Source organism: Pituophis catenifer, unplaced genomic scaffold, assembly GCF_029215685.1.
Source record: "Pituophis catenifer annectens isolate HBS135680 unplaced genomic scaffold, rPitCat1.0.hap2 SCAF_1, whole genome shotgun sequence".
NCBI lineage: Eukaryota > Metazoa > Chordata > Lepidosauria > Squamata > Colubridae > Pituophis > Pituophis catenifer.
In genome coordinates, this window is record NW_027256881.1 from 78,850,262 (window position 1) to 78,874,711 (window position 24,450).

General features: G+C 38.7%; 1 protein-coding gene across 1 annotated transcript in view; it reads right to left on the reverse strand.

Moving 5' to 3' along the window:
• Positions 1 to 24,450, reverse strand: part of ARID1B (AT-rich interaction domain 1B) — a 449,938-nt gene that overhangs the window by 173,754 nt on the left and 251,734 nt on the right. The window contains exon 5 of the mRNA XM_070932635.1: positions 17,519 to 17,560. Within this exon, the coding sequence (XP_070788736.1) occupies positions 17,519 to 17,560 (42 nt within the window). The remainder of the gene's footprint in view (positions 1 to 17,518; positions 17,561 to 24,450) is intronic.

Genomic DNA, 24,450 nt, shown 5'->3' on the forward strand with positions numbered 1-24,450 from the left:
AATATTTACAAAAACCAACTTTGCAAAGTTGCCAAAATTCAAATTCTACTTTCCAATCCAGAAACTGCGAGAAAGCAAAAGACTAATGGGTTCCACAACCAATATTCAGCAGTAGTCTAAAAGGTCAATTCAACAATTAAAATCAGAGCACATGATAATACAATGCTGAGCAACTCAGCTTTGGTTGTTTGCATTGCTTGAGTAAGGTATAAGTAATTTGTGAGGCTGAAAATTAGTCAAGGCCTTTGTTTCCAGCAGGCATGTCTACTTTCAAATGGCTTCTGTTTCTAATACTAAGGAAGCGATACTCTAGAAATCACTTCATTAGCTTCTACATTCTCTGCAGGAGAGACAAGTGTTGCAGTGTTTCTTGGCTCAGCTCTTTTTCTTGAAGGTATGAACCTGAAGATTCCTTGCACTCAATCCTTTACTTCCTCCTTTTGTTAAAATAAGGAATCTTTGAAAAGCATGATACTTATAGACACAATTAGTTCAACCATAGTTTATTCAACCTGTGTTTTGGATTTGGACAATGCATGGATCTATACACATTCACATAATGCGGTAGGCAAAAAGATAGTTCCTATTTTACAATTCATTGCGTTCTGTGAGCACATTCCCGGAGCACCATTAGTGTGAGATGTGGAAGAAACCTCTGTATATCTGTGAGGAAAGCCAAACTACTTTGGGTGAATCCCAACCATTTGTTAACAAAATTCTATCACGTAACATTGTAACTAACCAGAACATTTTGCTACCAATCTTCTCTGCCCTGTTGCAAAAGAAAGACAACAAGAAAGAAAAAGATAATCAAAGTATAGCAATTGACTTGTGAGATAGTAAAGAATGGCTTCAATTTATTTTCTTTGATAAGACATCAACAATATGCATGCCTCTGTGCTAGCCCAGGCTTTTCCAGTCAACACCATTCTGAAATCTCCTCTTGAGGAAACCTCATTGATCAAAATTTTGTTAGAGTAAGGGGAAAGACTGTGCTGAACTGAGGCAAGCTATAGACTTCATTAAGCATGCAGAACATAAACTGCTGACACAAAGCAACAGTGAATGTGTGGAACAGCAAAGGAGGAAAAAAGAGCAAAGAAATAAGGAGTGAAGGAGATGAGGCAGGGAGAAAACTCTGCTCTGTGTTCTTCTATTATAATATCTTTTTATCTTTCCTATGATATATACTGCACAGCAATAGTACTTATTTTTAAACAACCATAGACTGTAACAAATATATTTAGCTATTTTAGTTTTTAAAAGTACATTACTAGTCATATGAACAGCCTACAGTGAAAATACATGGAAATCTAGCATAGATTTTATATCAAACCAATTCTTCTTTTTAATATTGAATATCCATGTGCCATAACCCCCACAGATAAAATTCCCCACAAGCCCACAGCTGCCCAAATACTGTAGCTGGTGTTCTCATATTTATTTTCCCAAAGGGGCAAATGGCATGGGTGTAATTTTTCCTTCAGTTCTTTGCTCAGAGGAAAGTTTGTTATTAATATAGAAGACTAGGTAAATTTAAGAACTGGATAATTCTGATAACTGTCCAGTTGCATGTTTCTTTTCAACAGAAGGTGCAAAAGAGAGTGGTGGCCCTACAGTTTCTGATGGTTTGGGAAGAAAGGGATGATTTGGCTTTATCTTTCAGTCTAGGTTCATGTCCAGTTGTAAGATTGAAACGGATATGATTGTCAAAAAGGGTATCTTAATAGAGATAGGGAATAAGGAAACTGTATATTGTTGCTTTTCCATGTTCTCCTATCGATCTTTGGCATTACTGAGCATGTTAATCTGGCCTGTTTCTGGGTGTGGAAATCGAGTTGTAGTCCCATAGTGGGTTTGTAGTTATTCAGAAGCCATGTCAGAATATAGCTTTCAACAACTATGCCCTGGTCTCGTGGTAATCAACATGTTGGATTCCATGTAGTTTCAGATTCTCCCCTAAATATGTTAAAACACTATTAGAAGTGACTGGAGTTAATAACTAAGTGTTTTGGAATGAAGTTATGACCTAGTTATATCCCTTATTCATTTGCTTGTCCAAGCAGATCAAACAGACAATTTCTTCTAGGTCCTTTATGAGACTGCCATCTGCCTTAAAATGTTTTTTTCTTTCTCAATAGCCTTCCCCACCCCTTGGAACTGGGATTGGGGAAAATGTTGAGATTTGATTGGCTTCATCTCTCTTAGACTTTAGGAAAGATATAAAGATCTATCTGCTTGATATAATTGAAGGCAGAGTCTGCAAGTGCATCAGAGGTGGGTTTTAGCAGGTTCTGACCAGTTCTGGAAAACTGGTAGCGGAAACTTTGAGTAGTTCAGAGAACTGGTAGTAAAAATTCTGACTGGCCCCGCCCCCATCTATTCTCTGCCTCCCAAGTCCAAGCTGATCGGGAGGAAATGGGGATTTTGCAGTAACCTTCTGTTGTGGCCCGCCAGCGGCCTGCGCGGATTTGCTGCTGATCCCAACAACAAGGAGGCTGGTGTGGCGCTCGAGTCGGACAGCGAGGAGGCTGAAGAAGATGTGGTGCTAGAGGCAGGGATTCAGTCAGGGCCTTCAGAACCTCCAGAGGCTCCTTTAAGTGAAGAGGATGAAGAGGAGGAGCCTCTTCTCAATGCACGGGCACGCAGAGCTGCCAAAAGGCAGGAGTGGTTCCTCAGGAGGAGGTCTCCTCGAGAGTAAAGCTTGGGGCTAATTGGCCACGCCCTTAGCCTATTTAAGAAAGTACGCAGCTTGTAACAAGCTGCAAGAAACAACTTTAGTTCGCTAATCATCACATTGGGATGTCTGCAACCTTGCCTCTGGGCATTCTGCCAACTCCAGTAAGACTCTGACTATCTTATCTGTGGAATTCTGGCAGGTTGTTAAGAACACATATTAACAGCCAACATTTGCTAAAACTGCGTTATTTGAGTAAAGGGGCGTTGGTCCTACCTGAGACGCCCTTTCTCGTTGAGTGGAGACAGCAGCCAGGGTGGGTGTACCCGCCCAATCAGGTTAAAGGACTGAGTCTGTCAATCAAGCTAAGTCCCGCCCTTGTTGCCGGGTAGACCAGCATGATACAGGCTCTCCTGCAGAAACACCAGAATGTTCACAATGGAAGGTTGAAGAGCAGAGACCCCGTGTTGGACACACCACGATCAAAAAGCTCGCCAGGTGGCTGAGTAAATGCGGTTTGTAGATGAACGGTGTGAAGCTTGTACAGTCTGAATAACGTTCAGTGGAATGTCTGCGGCCCTCAAAGTGCTCCACTCAATCTCCAAGTGGTCAGACTGAGCCAGGAGAGATCCGGATGACTGAGGGCGCCTTGTGTCAGAGTGTCATCCCCAAGCGGAATGCGCTAGGATGGAGCCGTCGAGAGGGAGATGAGGTCCGCAAACCAGGGCCTCCAAGGCCAATGAGGAGCCACAAGAACGACTTCCGCTCGCTCGGACAGAATCTTGCGGATGACCTTGGGAAGGAGAGAAGTTGGAGGAAAAGCATACAGTAGGCCCGGAGGCCATGGGGTCCGCAGCGCATCGACGCCCTCCACCTGAGGTTCTGGATACCTGCCGAAGAAGCAAGGAAGCTGGGTATTCGTGTGCGTTGCGAAGAGGTCGATGATTGGATGGGTAACAGACACAGAGTCTGATTGGCCACCATCATCTTTACGGGCCTTATAGCCGTGAGAAGACTTTGCCAGGGCTTTAGGCATTGAGGCAGGAGTTGAGCACCCAAGTCAATGAGCCGAATCAAACCAATATCATAGGCTAGGCAGGAATGGGAGCGCAGAAACTCCACAAGTGTTTTGCAGTGGATACAAGTAGACCAACGTGGAAACGGGAGCACAAAAACTCCACAAATGGCCGCTGGACAGAGAGAAAGGCCCAGGTACTAATGGGGGCATAAAAGCTCCACAATGGCTGCTGGTCAAAGAGAGGGGCCAAGGTATCAGCAGGAGCGCGAAAACTCCACAAAATGGCTGCCACGCTGAAGGTCTGACAGAAGAAACAAAATGGCGGACCGTAATGAGGCCAAGGCAGTGATGATAGCAATGTTAGGAGTCATGCAGGACCCCAAGGCAGCCCAGAAATAGTCCGCTGCAGAATCCAAGTTCAAAGCGAAGTGCCTGGCAATAAACGGGAGCGCAAAACTCTGCTGAGAGTGCGGCCTGAGGTAGTGAGCAATTCCGCCCACGCTCCCCTCTAGAGTCAAGTTAGGGCCAAACACAATAAACTGTCCAGAAAGGCAGGAGCCAGGTAATCCAAAGTCGCTACAGTCAACATAAACAGAAGGACTTGTGATCGAAGAGGCATCCACGTCTGAAGAAACAGCAAGAAATTTAGCGGCAAAAATGCGATTTTAATGATTCAAAATGGCCACCGCAACTTCACCGCTTTAAAAAGCCGAATGGAGGGCAGTAAGGACTAACACAGCCCAAACCAAGGAAGGGGGACTTAGCGCACAGTCCAAAAAGCCCCTGTGACTCCAATCCGACTACCCCCCCCCAGGGGAGGCAGGTGACAGAAACACACCAGCCAGCAATCAGTCAATGAGGTGGGATAAGCACAGCAGCGAGAGAAAAAAACTCATGAACATAGTCAAACCAGTCCAAAGTCAGTCAAATGATCAGAAGGGAAGAAGAACAATCCATAGTTAAGACAAGCCGAGTTCAAAACCAAAATTCAAAAAGCACAGCTAGATTTGTAAGAAACAAGGAAAGAGCTAAAGACCCACACACCTGTCCAACTGAAAGGACTGAGTCAAAAGCTGATCTACCCGGCAACAAGGGCGGGACTTACCTTGATTGACAGACTCAGTCCTTTAACCTGATTGGGCGGGTACACCCACCCTGGCTGCTGTCTCCACTCTCAATGGAGAACTAAGTTTTGTTCAGGGTTTGTGTGTGTTGTGTTCTTTGGGATCCGTAGCTGGGGCAGAACACCTTCCCCTGCCACACCCACAGAACCAGTAGTAAAAAATTTTGAAACCCACCACTGAAGTGCATGATTTATACTTTCCAGTTTTTCCCTTCTTTAATTTTGATTCTAAAAAAATATATTTAGAGTTCTTTCATCTTTCTTGTGGACATTACTTTATGCCAAGATTGTTAGCTACTCAGAAAGAGTATGAATATGGTGTAGTAAATAAGATGTGAACCTTGGATCTAGTTTTCCCTTAGTGAGGGAAGCCAGCCATGTAACTTTGGTTCAGTCACAGCCTCTCAACCCAAATCAAAGTCAGTAATAAGCTGGCTAAAAAATAAGATGACTTGTTGCATTATGCAACAGTAGATTTACTATATGAATTAAAGGAGGACAGTAAAAAACAGGTATACCCTGGCAATCAAGTTGGATAAATATGAGGAAAAACAATAAATACTCTGCTAGTTGCCCACAGCCATGGGATTGAGAGTTGTATGAATGAACTGATTAAATATATATGACTCTTCCTATATGCTGATGATGATACTCAATTGTTATTTCTTTGTGTCAACTGAGAGGCTATGCATACCCTGGAATTATTTCTGGACATAGTGATATACTAAATGAGGGTGAATGACATATTGCAACTTTATAAGACAGAAGCAGTGCAAGTAGGCAATTCCCTAGTTTCAAAATTAAGGAGGTTGACTTTGTGCTCCAAAATTGAGGCTATTAGTTGAGGATCTTCTGACACACCCTGCCTTTTTCTGGCTTTAGCTGGTTCCTGGATGTTACTCTGATCCAGATCCAGGTGGCTTTGGAATTATATTATTCCAGTATAGTACATACAAGGTTAGTGAAAAACTGCAATTAGACCAGGGGTGAAATCCAGCAGTTTCTGACAGGTTCTGGAGAACCAGTAGTGGAAATTTTGAGCAGTTCGGAGAACCGATAGCGGAAATTTTGAGCAGTTCAGAGAACCGGTAGCGGAAATTTTGAGTAGTTTGGAGAACCCGCAAATACCACCTCTGGTTGGCCCCAGAGTGGGGTGGGAATGGAGGTTTTGCAGTATCCTTCCCCCAGGAGTGGGGTGGGAATGGGGATTTTGCAGAGTCCTTCCCCTGAAGTGGGGTGGGAATGGAGATTTTGCAGTATCTTCCTTCAGGAGTGGGGAGGGAATGGAGATTTTGCAGTATCCTTCTCCTGCCACGCCCACCAAGCCATGCCCACCAAGCCACACCACGCCCACAGAACCAGTAGTAAAAAAATTTGGATTTCATCACTGAACTAGACTGCTGGTGAAGGGGGCTACCTGTACCAACCATAATCTCCTATGGTAAAATTGCTTCTCATTTTCCTAGTGTCTCAGATTGAAATTTGAGAAGCAAGATGAAAACCTCTATTTGTTTAGGACTGAATCTCCTTCTCCCATACCTGCTTCTCAGGTAAAATCTCATCAGACCAGCCAATTGAGGATTTATTATGTATGCAAATTTGGGTATGCAGTGCTGTGCCTTTCTAATACGTGTTGTTATAGTTGTCTTCTGTTACAGAGATAGTAAGTTGTTGTGTTATTGTTTTTAACTTATTTTAATTTTAAAAAGACTCCTCTTACTGTGTTCTCATTCGGGGATCGCTTTTAATGATTTTTTTTAAAAAAAATGCCTGTCTACTTTTGAAAGGAAGTGTTTGCTTTCATTCATGAGCTACAAGCAACTGTAAGAAGTGAGCCAGAAATTGAGAAGAAGGTGGAATTTACTTATGCTTAGGCACCAAGCTACTGAATCAGAGATAGAGGCACAGAAATACACATTAAACTAGGGAAATTTATTGCTTAGGCAAGATCCCTAGGCCGAATAAAGGCTTTATATGGCTTTGTAAGGGCTTAGTGGCCAAATGTGGTGGGCAAGGTCACTTCTGAAAATATTTCAGTGCTAGCAAGATACTCTAAATTCCCATTCTGAGACTCAGCAGTATACCAGCAGAAAGGCTCCTGGCAATTTCTGACACTGAACAGGACTGCTGATGATTCCTTGTTTCAGCAATTATTTTGCACACCGCTGAATATAAGGCTGTTGTTGCTGCTCCAGAAGACAGCTTTAAAAAATTAAAATGTATACAAACAATGCAGCTGTGTAAAAATTACGATATACTGATGAATGCATTTGAATTCATCCTTTACAGAATATGTTCTGAAAATTTACTGCGTGTTAAACGTAACTCGCCCCCCCCCCAATTATTGCTGAATTAGAAGTGGATTGCCAAATTAAGACCCCAGAAGCTACAACTGGATTCAGATTACACAGAATACACTGAGAAAGCAAAATGGAAATAAATATGAATATGCTCACTTAGTCTTTCTATTGAGCTCCTAGCCTTATATACTTATATATAAGTATAAGTATATTTATATACTGCTCATATACCAAAACTTCAAGTGTTTTCCAACATCAGTATCATAAAATCTGATAAAACATCCAAGAAACTAATTACAACACCTATCATAATTAATTCACTACTAATCAATACTGTTCCAGAGCATTGGACCAACAAAAAAGATTTGCCTTCGAGTCTGACCTTCTCACCTCTCAAAGTCAGGAACCTAAGCATTCCTTTCCCTGATGACCCCACAGACAGGCTCAGGTTCTTGAAGAAGGAAGTTCCTAAAACAATCTGGAACCTCACCACATAAGGCTTTATAGATTGCACGTGCCACTTGGAATTGCATCCATAAATCTACTAGCTTTTGCCAAGTGTAATTTCTAACAGGGCCAATGTACACATATTAAATTTCCAAATTTTGTTACCTACTTCTTTTCCCATTGCAATAAACTTGCCTTCTCTGAACCTCTGCAAATCATACTTTCTTTGTTGTGAGTTGCTGCAGGGCAGGATGTGTGAATCCAGCAGAACCTCAAAGCCACAGATCACCCCTTTAGGAGGAAATACTTTATGTCCCTCCCTAAAGCAATAACCAGAACAGAACTGGAGCTAATACCACATTTTCCCGAAAATATGACCTACTCTGAAAGTAAGTCCTAGCTTGATTTTTACATGTGCACCCAATATAAGCTCTACCTCCAAAATAAGCCCTAATTAAGACACTGCCCACTCCGGGTGCAGGAGGTGGGGAAAGGTGCACAGGTAAAAATTAAGCTAAGGTGAGGATGGGGAGGTGGGTGGAGATGATCTACTTACCAGGCCTTGTACACCCCGATACCTGCTTTACTTTGTTGGCCCACTTCTTCTGCGACTGCTTGCCGCCACTTGCGTATATCGTCCCAGCCTCTGTTTCACTGTCAGAGGCCCTTCCGGAAAGCCCTCTACAGCCAAGAAACAAGGTTAATCCGGAGCTCTGTAATTGGCTGCAGAGGACTTTCCAGAAGGGCCTCTGACAGCAAACAGAGACCGGGGGCAAGGTGTGTGTGAATCCGGAGCCCGTTTCTCAGCTGTAGAGGGCTTTCCGGAAGGCCTCTGACAGAAAAACAGAGGCCGGGGGTGATGAGTGTGAGCGGCGGCAAGCGGCCTCAGAAGTAGACAAGCAGCAGGCTCCTGCTGGCCGGGGCTTTTGGTGTCGCTGCTGCAAGGTGAGTCAGTGTAAGACCCCTTCCCCCCAAAATAAGACCCGGTGTCTTTTTTGTTGGAAAAAAATTATAAGACTGAGTCTTATTTTCGGGGAAACACGGTATGTTTCTGGATATTTTGTTAGGATTTAATATGAGCTTATTTTGCCCCATCTACTTTTTAACATTCTGCCATATTGGTGAGAAAATCCCCAAGCATCCTCACAAAGCCTTCAAGATCCATCAGGTGCCTGGGGCCGATAGTCATAACCGATTCCCTGCATTTACGAATGTGGAGACTGCCCATGATCCATTTAAGAATAGTACAAACAAAGGAATATAATAAAAAAATTACTATGATAATAAAATAAAATATAAATAAAAAATATTTAGGTCAAATAGCTGCACATATTTCTTCAGAAGTAAAGCAAAATGAATATTTGGCTTAGTATGCATATTTGAAAAAAATGTTATATCCAAAGTGGCCTGGAAGCAAAGTCTACAAGATAGAATTTTAAAACATATGTGCAATTTACTGGTTGCAGCACCTTTTATAAGGTGTCATCATCAGGAGTTCTATTAGGAAAAAACCTGCAAAGTTCCAAAGCGAATAATCCTTGCAGTAGGAATTGAAAAATTATCAATTGACCTCATTTATATCCCACCGCATTCTAATGACTCTTGGCAGGATACCAAGTGCAAGGTGAACTTAGAACAAGTGGCATGTAGGATCTAAAATATATTTTTAAATTTACTATGGATCGACAGGGGAGCCAAAGGCCTTTTTATATTTGCAGTCACCTTCTGAGCTTAAAGCGCTTTTTAATTCGAAGAGAGCTATACAAAACTGCCTACAGTACAAGTTTGAATAGGCACAAATGAATCCAAAGGTGTACAGCATTTTCCCTGATCACAAGAAATAAGCACTTATCTAGGAAAGAGATCCACAATGAATCACTGCAGGGTAGAATCAAACACATCCCAGGAACATACAAGCTCTTTTTATTATTACTGTAACAGCTGAAAAACACTTTATAGCTAAAGCTCTAAAAATGTTATTTTCAACCAACCAATCTCTTTACTATCCATAGTATCATACACGGTAAGAGTCAAGGTTAGAAGGGAAGAGACTAAAAAAAATATCAGCATTTCTCTCTGAAATAATGAAGGTATAAATACCCTTTCAAAGATGAAATTGGGCATTGGTGACTGAAAAAGAAATCATTTTGAAATAAAACATTGCTGAGAATTTTAACATTTTGGCTATTTTGTTATTATTATACAGCAATAAATACTCTAATAAGCTCTTTCTTGATACAGCAGGTTCAAAATTAAAACATTTATTTAAACAAGCTGTCTAATGTTACTATTTTAATATTTATCTGTTACGCTTTTTATTGTGTCTAGGGATTTTTATAGGATATAAAAAAAAGTATATAACCTTATGACCGTTAACAGTATAGGTGGCATGTACATTTTCCAAACAAACTATTTCAACTTCTTCTGGAACCTAGGTGAATAATACCGGGGGATCATTTACAGAGATTTCCTTAAAGTGTAGATAATGTAACCTCCAAATTCAAATATATTATATTGAATAGCATGAAATCTGTCAGGCTTTTTAATCTAGTTGAATGTGATTCGTGGGCCCAAAAGATTCCGCACTAAAATAGATATGATTTTTCTTAATTTGGACGATGTATTATAATGACCTAAACTCTGGAAATGAGATTATTCAAAAGTGAGCTAGCTAATAAAAAAAAAAACCTTGCTCTTATTCTGTGTTCAACTAAGGTAGGATAAGAATCCTGTACCTATCTTACATAGAAGTGAAACTCGCTAAATTCAGTGGGATTTGCTCATTAGTAAAAAAGAAACACGGCTGCAAGAAAACTGCACTGTATCTAAATGCACTTATACTTAAAGAAGAATTTAAAGTAACCAAAGCCCTGCAAAATATTTTATCGAGGTCTCAAAAGTAAGTTTTCAGATAGTAGTAGTTTGCAGCAAAATCAACAAGACGTCTTGAAGCACCTTCGTGACCAATTTATTATTGTGTGAATTCTTCATGATTACAGATTATAATCCTGAAAACTCCTCATAAGGGTTGGGGCACAAGGTTTTTAACATTACAGTATTTCATTTTGGCAGGTATAACCATATAAACCTTAATTTGGGCCACCTATGCTTTTGGGCCTAAGATACTGTTTTTAGATTTTACAGCCTTACTTATTTGCCCAGTAAAGACACATTTGATAAATAGAAGCTATTCTCCAGATTTGGTTGGCTATTTCAAGCTTATCTGATGCAGATAATAATGGCAAGATGATAAGATTTCTTATTAACGGCTCCAAAATTGTATAACTACTTCCAGGGAAATGTTACCACATTTATAAGACCTCATTCCTCCAAGATGCCATTGATTGAAAAACAGCTTTATTATTATGTATTTTTATAATTATACTGATTTTGGTGTGGTTTTTATTCTATTTTTATTTTTGATGGATGCATGAAAGTTTAAGAGAGATAGATTAATTAATTTGCACTGAAACACAGTTTAGAATTATTTTTATATCACCGATGTCCACATTTTTTCTAGTTAAATATCCTTCTTCTTCCCAAATTCTGTTATTGCAATTTCTGCTTCCACTCTAATAGAACATATGCTCTCCCTGCCTTCCCCCAAAATAATAAAAAAAACTAAACACCCTCATCCTTTAATTCACTGTAGCTAAAAAAGTAGAAGACTACTGAAAATCACAGTACTAAACAGAAAAAGGGCCAACTTCTTGTTCATTTTCTTCTTTAAAATAACAGCATCTGATGGTAGCAAAATAAATTAAACAAAAAATCTATACACTTTTGTTTTGCTATATTAGAGTATATTCTGAAGTAATTTCGTACTCAGCAAAAACAGATAATCTTTGCTCAACGACAGTAGAAGCATAATATTTGTGCCAAATTATCATTAAATGTAGGATTCACATTGAAATGGCCAACACAAAATCAGGGTCAGAAATCAGGCACCTTTCCATCTAAGTATTCCAACCATCAATATAATTATGTACTTCCTAAAATACACACATTGTAAAATCTTCAAAAATTCTTTGATGCAGGGTGTAAGATTTTAGCATTAGCACTTATATACAGCTCTATAGTACTTAACAGCATTCTCTGAGCGGTTTACAATGTCAGATTAAGATAATGTATTAATGACATTTTAAAAATTTTTAACATTTATAAAACAATCTTTGCTCCAAATCCAATCAATGGAATACAGACTCCTTTATGTTATTAAAGTCTAAAGGAACAATATGTAACAAACTGTGTTTCCAAATCTTGCCTTTTTCAGATAAAATGATTAGTAATCAGCAATCTGTTTTCACACCTGTGTAATATTATTGAAGTCCGACAAGTTGCATGCCAGGTTACTGCAAAGCATAATTTAAGATGAAGTATACATTAAACACACTCATCAACAAATCAACGAAAGTAACACCTAAAACATCAATATGATAAAGGTTAATTACTGGTAAATGTAATAAAATGGCACTGCCCTTTCAAGATGTACATTATGTCTGTAGCCAGCAGATGGCAGAAGCAGAGGCTATTTTAACTGCTCCTTGCAGAAAAGAATGCTAACTTGCTTGAAAATATTGCATAGTAATAGATGTTAGTTATACTTCAAAATAAACTCTCAGACATTTGTTTCTTGAAATAAAGAAAATAGAGCTGGCCACTTCCAATCCATTTAAGTCTCTGTTCTGCAATTTTTTTTTTTTTACTGAATGTGTTCCTGTGTGCCTTCAAGTCAGTGTTGGCTCCCTGCAGTTTTCTTGGCAAGATTTCAGAAGTGGTTTGCCATTGCCTCGTTGCTAGGACTGAGAGAGAATGACTGGTCCAAGGTCGCCCAGCTGGCTTCATGCCAAAGGTAGGACTAGAACTACCAGTCTCCCAATTTGTCTCGTGATGCCTCAACCAAACTATTTCTCTCGTTATTATTGAATGCTAACTCAAAAATGTATGCTAGACTCTCATTTTGAAACTCAGAGTGGCCTAGAACAGTGGCCTGCCCCATTGACATGACCCTGTTAATGTTAATACTTTTTAATAGGTTTCAATGACGACAATCGTAGCAACAACAAAACCATAACAATACCTTGTCTACCTATCAAGTCTTTCCCAAGGACCTAGATTGGCAGATACTGTTGTTTCATAATATTAGATATCATCACAGGATGCAAACTGTTTTAAGTAAAGTTGCTTTTTGCAATAAGATGATGGTGATTTTGTCAATGCTGATGGTGTTCAGTGATGCAAATGAAGGTGATTCCCCCTCCAAAGTCATCCTAAAATCCTCAATGCCGAGGATGTTCAGGGTAGACTTGGAATATGCACCTCTGCAACCACAGTCCTTCTGTTATTTAGGGACAACATCTCTCTTGGCATATGATAATACATTTTAAGTTAGACATTATGAAGGCAAGAGAAGTAATTAGTGCTGATGTGGTTTGGCCCTGTCATAGTACTGTATTGCCCACACAGATAAAGGGTCTGATGAATAATAAATTATTATTGGAAGTTTCTTGAAGGAATGAATTGCTGAGATTTATATCTCAGACTGACACTACTAATGGTAAGTAGCTGTTTCAAGTATGGGACACTGAGTTTAGAGAAGAGCAATTTTCAGATCTTGTTTAACTTAAAAATACCAATAGCAGAATGCATAAGTATCATTCTACTGTTTTTATGTTGCATTTTTCCTCTAGTAGGTGACTTCTGGAACTGTCTGACCTTGATACCTGATTTTCTTTATTCAAGTTAATACCAAAGGTTTAAGAATGCCCAGTGTAAAATCTTGCAAGCATTTATTTATGTTCCAAGGAGTGGATAAAACATAGCTATATGACAAGGCTTACTTGTAGATCACAGAAGGCAGCTGGCAGCAGGCATGCATATATAAAATTGAATAAGTTTATAGGGCAGGGTAGTTTTATCTAGTAAAACTGTGCTTCCCCAAAAGAAAACTAGCTGCACTGTGTGGGTCTGAATTTTAGGTTGGTGAAGTATGAAGATGGATTCCTAGAAAAGGACCTCTTCCTTTTGAAGATATGCGTCACAAAATCATCTTAAATTCAAGAGACACTTGGAGATAGATGCTGAAGAAATGTTGGTTCTTATCAGTCAGAAGAATATAGCTGTATACCTATTGAATCTACATGGGAAATGCTATGAAATATTTATGTGAAATATGAACATACAGATTTCTGCGGCAACTGTCATTTTAAGTCATATCCCATATGGCTATTTGAGAAATCAACACTGAAAATAGGTGGTTATATGAATGAGAGATGATATAAAGTACATAGATGCAGAACATATAACCAGATACTGTATTTCTACTATCTGAAGCTTGCATGGAGCACTGATTGAATATATGAAAAACTGGTCCTGAAAGCTTATTTTTAATCTTAATTAGTTTGCAGTACGCACAACTTAATTGTTTATTTACAATCTATTTTTTTCTCTTCAATGGGTGAAGTCCTATTATCTGCTGTAGAAAGTTATACTGCACAGAAAATGATCATCTATATTATTTGAATTTTGTATCATGACCTTAAAGAAAATTAGTCAGATTCTTCTCAAATAACTATATAATGTCAATGGAAGTTTTGTATAAATATAACATATAAACTCTGGTGCAGAAACTATATATTTTTATCCTATGGTTTTTAAAATCACACTAGGATATAAGGAGAAGGTCAGTTTGGAATAGTGGTCAAGATATCAAGTCAAAAGCTGGGAGACATGAGTTCTAGCCCCCCACCTTACAAACCCGGTTGGGTGATCCAATCATTTTCTCTCAGCCCTAGGAAGGAGGCAATGGCAAACGACTTCTGAAAAAGCTTGCCAATAATTTTTTCCCAGGCAGTGGCTGAGAATCAGACATGATTGAACAGAAAAAGAAAAAAGGGTAAAAGGTATAGCTTGAGCCTATGGATTTGTTCATTCAGTTTTCTTAATAACAATATGAATATGTTTGCAATTACAAAATCCAGAAAATATCATGGCAACATTCTAGAAAATAATAATGTTGCTATTTTCTTGTGATGACACTTGATCTGGCCCTGCATAGTAAAGACCAACTTGTCAAAAATGGAGACAACTGCTTACAATTATTTTTACAGAAATTAGAAATTAGTGAAACATAGTGGTGGTATCTCATGGAAATGGTGTGGTGACAAAAAAAATGGAAATATTTAGGATTTGCCTCGTTGCTTGGCTTCTTTAATCAGAACTCTTAACAAATACCAAAGTACTACTTAAAATATATAAAAATAAAGCAATTTAACTGAATATAGTTATCTATATATTACTATAGGTATATATTACTATAGGTAATATATAGGTAACTCAGTTCATGTTATACAACAAACCAAGTATCTGTCACTCATGCTGCCTTGGAATAAAGGATAGAATTTCCAATTAAGAACTAAAGGAAGACAACTCTAGAATAGCATTGACTAAAATTAAAAAAGGGTTAGTCCCCATTCTTAACTACAAAGAATACATCCATGAAAATAATTTGTCATCTATTTAAAATAACATTTTGAGAAAACCTGGATGGAATTAGTTCCAAAGACTGTTTCATTAGTTCTCCAAAAAAATGTAAAGGCAGATGAGACAGTTCATATGAAAATATTTGAAATTCAGCTAATATACAGTAATATTATTTCTTTCAAATTAAAAATTATTAACTTTGTGATTTAGGACTATTTATGTAAAATTTAGTTTTCACAGTTTAGAAACAATTGTGGGTTTTTTTCCCCCATAATACACACTGCCTATTTAATATATTAAAGTGTATTTGTTTCCCACAACTAGGCCCCATTTCGCTAAGAATTTCTTGGCTTATTCTGGATGAATCTTTTGTCTGTAGGGAGCTGGGCCAGTTCTACCAAGCAGCAAAATGAAGCAAGCTGCTTAAGGAAACAGCACATAGGAACTATGATGAAGGTAGCAGTTGAGCTCTGAATGGTACAAAAAGGCTTTTTAGCTATATGAAAATTTGGTGTTAGGTTTGCAGTAGCAAAATGTCTTGAAGCACCAATCAGTAAAAGATTAAAAAGAAAATTGTTAATAAAATGTGATTGTTCAGAGATGAAAATAGAAAGCACAGGATGCAATAATATAGAAAGTATTGCAATATCCAGTGAAGTTTTAAATTAAGAAATAAGTTACTTGATACAACTGTTTCAAGAGTTTGACATTCTTCCTCTCCCCCAGCGGCAGCCCAGAAAATAAAGAACATAAACTAAAAAGCAATGTTTTTTTTTTTTTGAAAAAGAAAATCAACAAATACTTCATGCTTGTTTGGTAATTATTGATGCAACAAGATTATAATCTCAGATTTGGAGGTCAATTACACAAATGATTATGGAAGATAAATTGCATTGAATTATTCAAATTTGTATATCATAAGGAAGCAATAGTTTGATAGAAGCAGGGATGTCACAATCACATGAAACATAATGAAATAAGCAGGTTCCAGAAAACATTCCATAGGACTAAAAAGTAGGATTTATGTTATTGTCACTGAAATCCTCTGATAAAGTATAGGCATTCAGAACAGCAGAAGCAACATTATTCCTGAAGTGGCTGTATCATGAGGACTGTTGAATTGCTTATTCATGAAAGCATTCTATGCATACTTCATTTTAGAAAATATTTACTATATGTTCTAGCTTAGTCATCTGTAGTAGTAGTCAACCCAGAATGTGACTTTGAAGCCACTTATTTGTTAATGCCAAACAGACATCGCTTGATGCAGCATGTTCTAAGTGCATTTAAATGAAAGTGAAAATTTTACTTGGCAAATACCCGGCTTGTGCCACATACAAATTGATCCTAATATCTTTCCCAAAGTGCAATTTTAACCTTAAAACAATAACACAGTCTTTCCCAAAATGGGTCAGACAATGAGAGCTATTGGCTACAATAATCTTCAATAATACTTCTGTTTACTCAGCTAGCATGAAGGATTATGGAGATGAGTTTGCAAAAGCTGACCCTCCAGGTTTATTAAATATTCAGTGAATGTTCTGCATGCCTGCTGCGTATTAAATACAAACTAGAAAATGCTACGGCATACCATATGTTAAACGCTTCAAACAATTTTGGAAAAGCTCTATTTATTTTTAATAATTTATTTTAAATCAGTTTCCCAGATATCACAACACAATAAAACAGTAGTAAATCATAGTGTCATAAATATTTACTAACTAATAAAGTGGTAATTTTGATCCCCCCTCCCCCGAGTTAACTATGTGCATAGTTTTTCATCATAAATGTTGAGCTTTATTCTTTTCTTACCAATTGTTCTTACTTTGGTGATTACTCAATTTCTATACTTTTCTGATGTATTATATCATATGGATATTTAACAACCGAAAATTCATGATTTAAGATTAAGTTTTCAGATTTCTACTCCTTTCCCATTATCCAATCTCTTTTCTCACTCATCTATTTTGTAGCCTGTAAAATTTACCATTAAGGACCACCATTTAAAAAAAAAAAAGATCAGTCCCCTAATTTCATTAATGATAGATAAAGTTAATATTTGTAAAAGTAAATCTAGAACCTTAAAAAGTTCTCTTGTCAGGAATTTAATACCAGGCATATGAAAACTACAAAAGTGCTCAGAAATCAATTTCTAGGTCTCAGTGGCATGAGCCACATTACTAAACCTACAAAACAAAATCCATCCTGTATGAAATGATATATTTAAAAGGTGATTAATACTTTGTAACATGTTCTCATATTCCAACCTGATCTCTCTTGCAAACAAAATTTATTTAGAAAAAAAGTGAAACACAATATGAAATGTCATCTTGATTGAAATAATCTCAAAATATTACGGGACAGGAATTAATGATATAATTTTCAGGAAAAAGTAAATGTTCTCATATAAAATTAAAGCAGCTGTTTTAAACTTAGAGTACCCAAGAAAAGAAATTTCATCATCTACAGACCTTGAGTCCAAATGAAGCATCCTCCGAGGCTAAAACTTCAACCTGAAATTATAAGGAGAAATAAAATTTCAAAAGTAGTCACTTAAAAGTGAACAGAGTCACAGAGTTTGTGAGAAAAATACAAGATAGAACAGACACACTGTGTCAGGTAAATCCATATATAAAAACAGCAGTGCTAATCTAAGCAGAAATTATACTTAGCAAAATAATAAAAACCCTTTTTTAGGGCTGGAGGAAGTAAGGAAGACTTAACAAATCGAGTTTTTTATGCCTCATAAAAAGTAGCCAAATATAATGTGGCACAATATATAATATTTATGTAATAGTTTGTCCCCAGAAGGCAAGTTGTACTCTTGTCTTGGATGGAACTAGCATTAATATCAGAAATCAGTCACATTTATTAGGGGGGAGGTTATATTAAAGGGGGCGGGGGCTTCAAAACTGTACTTTTTACTTAAACTACAGGTAGTCCTTGACTTATGACCATAATGGAGCGTGGTTGTAAGTCACTACAGTCGTAAAGTAGGTCATCACCCAGTTTTACAAACTTGTTTTGCTTGATTGTGATTAAGCAAGTCCTTCCTTGAGGGAGATGGGCTGTCTAGAAACACAAAATGTAAATAAATAAATAAATAAAAAATAAAATCACCATGGTTGTTAAGTGATTGTTTAGTCATTAAGTGACTGCCTCGGTCATTAAGCAAAGGTATTGTCTGCTACGTGTTTTGCCAAAAATTGGAACTAAATACCAGTTTTTGAGAAAAATGTCATAAATTATGGTCATGTGACCATGGGACACTGCAAACAGCCATAAATGCGGATCGTTTGCCAAGTACCTGAAATCTGGTATTGTGACTACAGGGGGCAATCAGAACTCTCGAACCAGGTCATAAATACAAATTGGGGTGGATGGGTCCATCATGACTTGAATGCTAGATAAGTTATCAATTATAAGTTAAGGATTATCTATATGAAGAACTCTAAGAAAATACCTGAAAATAAAATTAATCTTAATTTTGAAGTTTCTTACACGAAAATTTTAAAACCTAATGTTTTAAAAAGAATTAATTGAAAGAGTCACATAGCAGTAGGTAGCTCCTGGGGTCACATTTTTCCTACCTTCACGAACAGCCTCTGCTTCAACTCCCCCCACCCACTTATCTCTCCCGTTGTCGTCCACTGCCTACCCCTGCTGCGATCCCAGTTAACCTTTGGCTTTTTCTTCCTCCTGCTACTGGCCTGGGAACCAGGGGCTTGTCAAGCAACACCTGGGACACACGCAGCAAGTGTAGCAGGGCAGTGGAGTCTCATCTGGCAATGGGAGCATGCCAGGCCTGCAAGACCAGGAAGCCGCTGGAAGACCTGGACATGCATTGGAAGCCACTGACCCTTTGCTAGGCTTTGCAGAAGGAGGGCTGGGTCAAACGAATAGAGGGCCTGCAGGTAGGCTCTGTTGGCACTGGGCTCATCTCCACCCCTGGCTGGAGCCTGCAAGCCAGTTCTCCAAGAACATTTCCAACATAAACCGCATCCCTGCACTTCCTCCAGTTCTGCTGCCACCCCAAATAGTGCTTCCCACAGTTGCCACCTTTGCCTGGAACGTGCCATTACCTAGTGATGAGAGCAGCTTTGCCTTGTCTTTCCAGCCTGTCCTGCTACGCTCTCCACAATCTGCCAGCTATCAATCATTGCACTAGCAGGAGAAGATAGGGTGGCTTTTTTTTTTATTTATATGCTGCCCTTCTCCGGAGACTCAGGGTGGCTTACAATGCGTTAAGCAATAGCCTTCATACTTTTGGATATTTTATACAAAGTCAGCTTATTGCCCCCACAAACTGGGTCCTCATTTTACCTACCTTAAAAAGGATGGAAGGCTGAGTCAACCTTGAGCCTGGTGAGAATTGAACTCGCAGTAATTGCAGGCAGCTGGAAACTAAATACTATCTTTTAACAGTAGCATTAGTCAGCTGCGCCACTCAGGCTCCTCTGCCTATGCTATCTCCTCCACTGTTTCAGTCCTGCTTCCTCTTTGCCCGGAGCTGGAATCTCAGGCCAGCAACAGAGAGAGAAAACAGGAAGGTCAGCTGGGAGGGGTGGTGGAACAGGTAGAGGAGTGCAGGGCAGCCAAAAAGGGAGAAATGGAAGAAAATAGGCAGGTGGGGAGGTTGAAGTGGAGGCAGTTTGCACAGGGCAGGAGAAATTTGAGGTCCTAACCTAACAACCATGCAGTTCTGACCTGATGATTGCAATCTGGGCTGCCATCTCTAAGCACATGATCTTTTGCTTAGCAAAGGGAATTCCAATCCCAATTAGGGTTGTAGCCTGAGGACTATCTGTCCTCAATTCTCTGATACAATATTTCATCTCATGTCAAGAGCAATCTTGTAAAATATCAACTAGTTCTATTTGTTAATAGGAAAGGATTTTGCCCTCCGTAATATACACATACACTTTTTAGTTTTATGCCATCACCCTTACAAAAAGATGCATTTACCACAAAGTGGTAAAATAAACCCTGCTGGGCACTCCTGCAAAATGTAAGGACTGCAGGAATTGCTTTTAACAGATTACAACCTTGTTTGGAAGGAATCCCCCTCTAGTGGAAGCAGAGGAGTACTTCAAACAGTTTGGGCAAAGATCTTATCATACGCCTAAGAAAAAAGCCCAAGAACGTCTCTTGGCATTACTCAACTGTTTTTCATTGATCAAAGTAAATAATAGGTTCACTTACGTATTCAAGTAACCTACTCTTAAACAAAGGCCATTTGTAGTTGAGTGGATTCCACTGTATTGAAAACTTTTCCAGCCATTAATAACATAGTAGAAAGTGGAAGCCTTAAAACCACTCCCCCCCCTTTGAGTTTCTTAGGTGTTCACAGGGGAAAATTCCCCAAATCCTCCCTGCGTGCTATTATGATGTCTCCTGACAGTTGACTGTGCTGGATTTCTCATTAATACTTCACAATGAAGAAAGCAGCAGGACATACGGCACTTTTTAATTTGCCACATTTTGCTCAGTGTAGATTTTGAATAGCAGTTAACATTTTAATTGATACAAATTTTGAACAAAAGAGCACTACCACCTCTATTTACAAAAGCTCTATACAGGTAGTCCTTGTCTTACATCCATTCATATAATGATGATTGAAGTTACAATGGCACTGACAAAAGTGACTTATGACCATTTTTCACCCTTACAGCATCCTCGTGGTCACATTATCAAACTTCAGATGCTTGACAACTGGCATGTATTTATGACGGTTGCAGTGTCCCAGAGTCACATGGTCACTTTTTTGTGACAACCGTGTTACTTAACAACCATGTTACTAATTTAACAACAGCAGTGATTCACTTAACAACTATGGCAAGAAAGGTCATAAAATGGGGCAAAAGTCACCTAATGACTGTCCTGCTTAGCAACGGAAATTTTGGGCTCAATTGTGGTTCTAAGTCGAGGACTACCTATACATTCATTTTTAAACATATAAATTAGCAAGAATTTACACCATTCAGTCAAAATATGCCTAAATAACAAGCAAAAGCAATAATGCAAATAAAGCAACAGATTAAGAAGTTATCCAAGCAAAGTTACCAAAATCAATTCTAGCCATTGGGTTTACATGTTGTTTTGTACATGTGAACTTACAGAATACTGACTCTTCCCATGCACTCATGCACAAAGGGGAGGGGGAGTCCTGAAAAGAACACTTTATCCATGAATGGAAAGAAAGCCTTTGAACTATGTTTGGCAAAGTATAACTACTCAAAATTTTCTCATTAATGCATGCAAATAAATGGTCTGCTGCTTAACATTTATAATCCTAATAACTGACATTTTTGCTTCATTTGCTCTTTTACAAACCAAAGTAGATTTGAGGGCAATGGTATATAATAGAAAAGGGTTGCTGCTAGTAAAGAAGAACATATAGTGTATTATTGCGATTATCTTACATTTCCCCCCAAAACTGCTTCACTTGCAGATGTATTGAAAAGCAGAAATAACTCATACTAGAAAAACAAAAATTGGCTGGGGAGCAGTATTCAAAGCTATTTTACCAGTTACAATGTTTTCAAGACATAATTTTGCAAGAAAACACTTAACATGATGCCAGGACATTATGATGCGTATGAGTATTTTGCATAGTGATAAATTCTTAAATCTCAGCTTGGCTTTCTCATTTGAATTTACTCCTCCAGATTTCAGTGGGAGTCTGTTAGTAAGAAATATGCCTCAAAACTAGCCTCAAAACATGACCCAGTGTTAACAATTAGCAATAATAATAGTTAATATTTACAGTAGCTGGTATGACAAATTAGTATAAATATTTTCAAATTTCAGTTATGGTTTCAAAACAATCAAAACAATTCATATCAAATGGCCCTTTCTTTCAGTTGTCTGTACCAAGGTTCCTCCCCTATTCTTACACTGGAGTTTAAGCTAACTAGGCCTAAAGATCTGGACTGCAAAAATCCAGATGGATGCTACATAGCAGCAGGAAAATGTAGAAAACTAACTTTGTTGGCTACCAGTGGTTGTCCCAAAATTTGCAGGCCATATGCAGCAGCCCCATCTTAGCTGGTGTACAGAGGGTCTAATAAATAGAACAATACAACCTTCCTGCAAAGCAACCATCAATGGTTGATAGTTGCTTTTTCTCAGTTTCCTTTCTCAAAGTAATTTCCCAACAACTGAAGTCTCATCACTTGCTCTCCACATTTATTTACATCTGAGCAGAAATTTTATACTGGCCTGAAATACCATTCCTTATGTTGAACCTGAATTGAGACAGACAGATTCAAGTCACAAAGTGATTTGTGATTTCTCAAAATTTCTTTACACAATTTACCTAACATGGGTTCCTGCTGGCTATATGTAATGGGAGCTTCCCTTTCCTGTCATGTGACCACCTAAAACTTCCACAGGAGAGGGGACACATCACTGTAATAAGTGAATATTAAGGAAGTTGATTGGTGGATGTGCACATGTGTGCTAAAATGGCTTAGGCCCGGAGTACTTGCAGGATCATTTCCTGCCATCCTCCCATCGTCCTGTGCGCTCCCATAGAGCGGGCCTCAAGGTGCCAGACAATGTCGGTTGGTGGCCCCTAGGGGGAGAGCGTTCTCTGTGGGAGCGCCGACCCTCTGGAATGGGCTGCCCACTGGCCTTAGGACAGCCCCTGATCTCCTCTCCTTCCGCCGCGAATTGAAGATGTGGCTCTTTCATCAAATGGGCTGATCCGCAGGGTGATTTTAAATAATTTTAATCAATTTTTAATTTGATTTTTAATGTTTATGTAATTTTTGTTCCATTTTTTTTGTAAGTCGCCCTGAGTCCTTCGGGAGAAGGGCGGCATATAAATTACATAAATAAAATACCTTATATGCAAAATGGGATTTGGGGGCCACATCAAGGTAAACATGTACTTTTTCATTCAATTTAATTAATGCATACATTTAGGAAACAGTCTGCCTCAACCTGTGAGAGGGTGTGTATATATGTAATAAATAAATAAATAAATAAAACAAACACGCACCCACACCCACCTTAACTCTTTTATCATGACACCAGAATGATCTAAGAAGGTGACATATATGGAGCAAATCTGCTTATAAATGAAAAGTACTGAACCAATTAACATATGTAGCATGACAAAGCTAAAGATACAGGGTGGAAATTCATTTGTTTCATAATGATATTTGTTTTTAAATTTCCTTTCTCAGGAATTTCTAATGGTTTATGAAGAGTAACATTCTGACCTCTGATTTGTGTCCACTTATTCTTTTGCATTAAGTCTGGCCTCCTTGATTTTCATGCATGAATTGCATCTGGATAGAATGCAGGATAGATGCAGGCACAAAGCATAGATCTCGGTCTGCAGCAGAGTTCTTTTTGTCTGTTGTGCTGGTGAGCAGTGTTTTAGCTATCTATAAACATAAAATTCTACTACCTGAGGCCTTATCAGAGAAAGATCATTGTCCAAGATCAATTGTACATTACTGATACGTTTGAGTACTTTCAGCTGGGAACCGTAGGTCTTCATGGTCAATCCGTAACAGATTATTCTTGGAGACTATTCTGACTTGATTCTAATTTCCAATTTGGGGCGAGATATCTCTAATATACAAATGACACCCAGCTTTATATTTTTACTCCAAGCCCTCTGAGTCATGCCATGAATGTCCTAACTTAGTGTCTGAAGGCTGTTTGGGATCTGGTTGGGGCAAATCAAGGTCTGACTTAACCCCAACACGACTGAGTGGCTGTGGATATTTGGTCCCTCTGGTGACAAGGTCTTTTCATCTTTGATTCTATATGGAGCAGCACTGCCAAGACAAGCCCAGTATACAATCAAGGTATCCGCCTAGTTTTTACAGCTCCTGATCAAAGATTAGGTGGCAGCCATACCTAGAACAGTCTTTGCACAGCTTCAGATGATGTGCCAGTTTTACCCTTTCCTGGACTAGGCAGCTCTGTCACCATAACTCATGCTCTTGTAATGTCTCATTCAGATCCAACTTTCTACATAGGGCTACCCTTGAAGAGCATTTGGCAGCTTCAAATGGTGTAGAATGCAGCTTCTTGGATAGTAAGTGATGTTAGATAGATAGCACATGTAAGCACCACTGGCGTGTGAGCTGCATTGGCTATTGGTATATTTTCAGACGCGATTCAAGGTGCTGGTTGTCACCTTTAAAAACCTGCATGATTTGGGACCAGATTTCCTGAGGGACTTTTTCCAATTGAACCCATGCAATTTGGTTTTAACAGATTGGGCAAGTTGTGGAACTCATCAGCCAGAGTATTGTCTGGCAGGGACCAGAAGATGGGCCTTCTCTGCTATAGCCTATGGAATATTTTCCCTTTGGAAAGCGTAATGGCTCCAACCCTGTTGTGGGCTCTAAATCCTGGCTATATACCTGGGGCTCCAAAT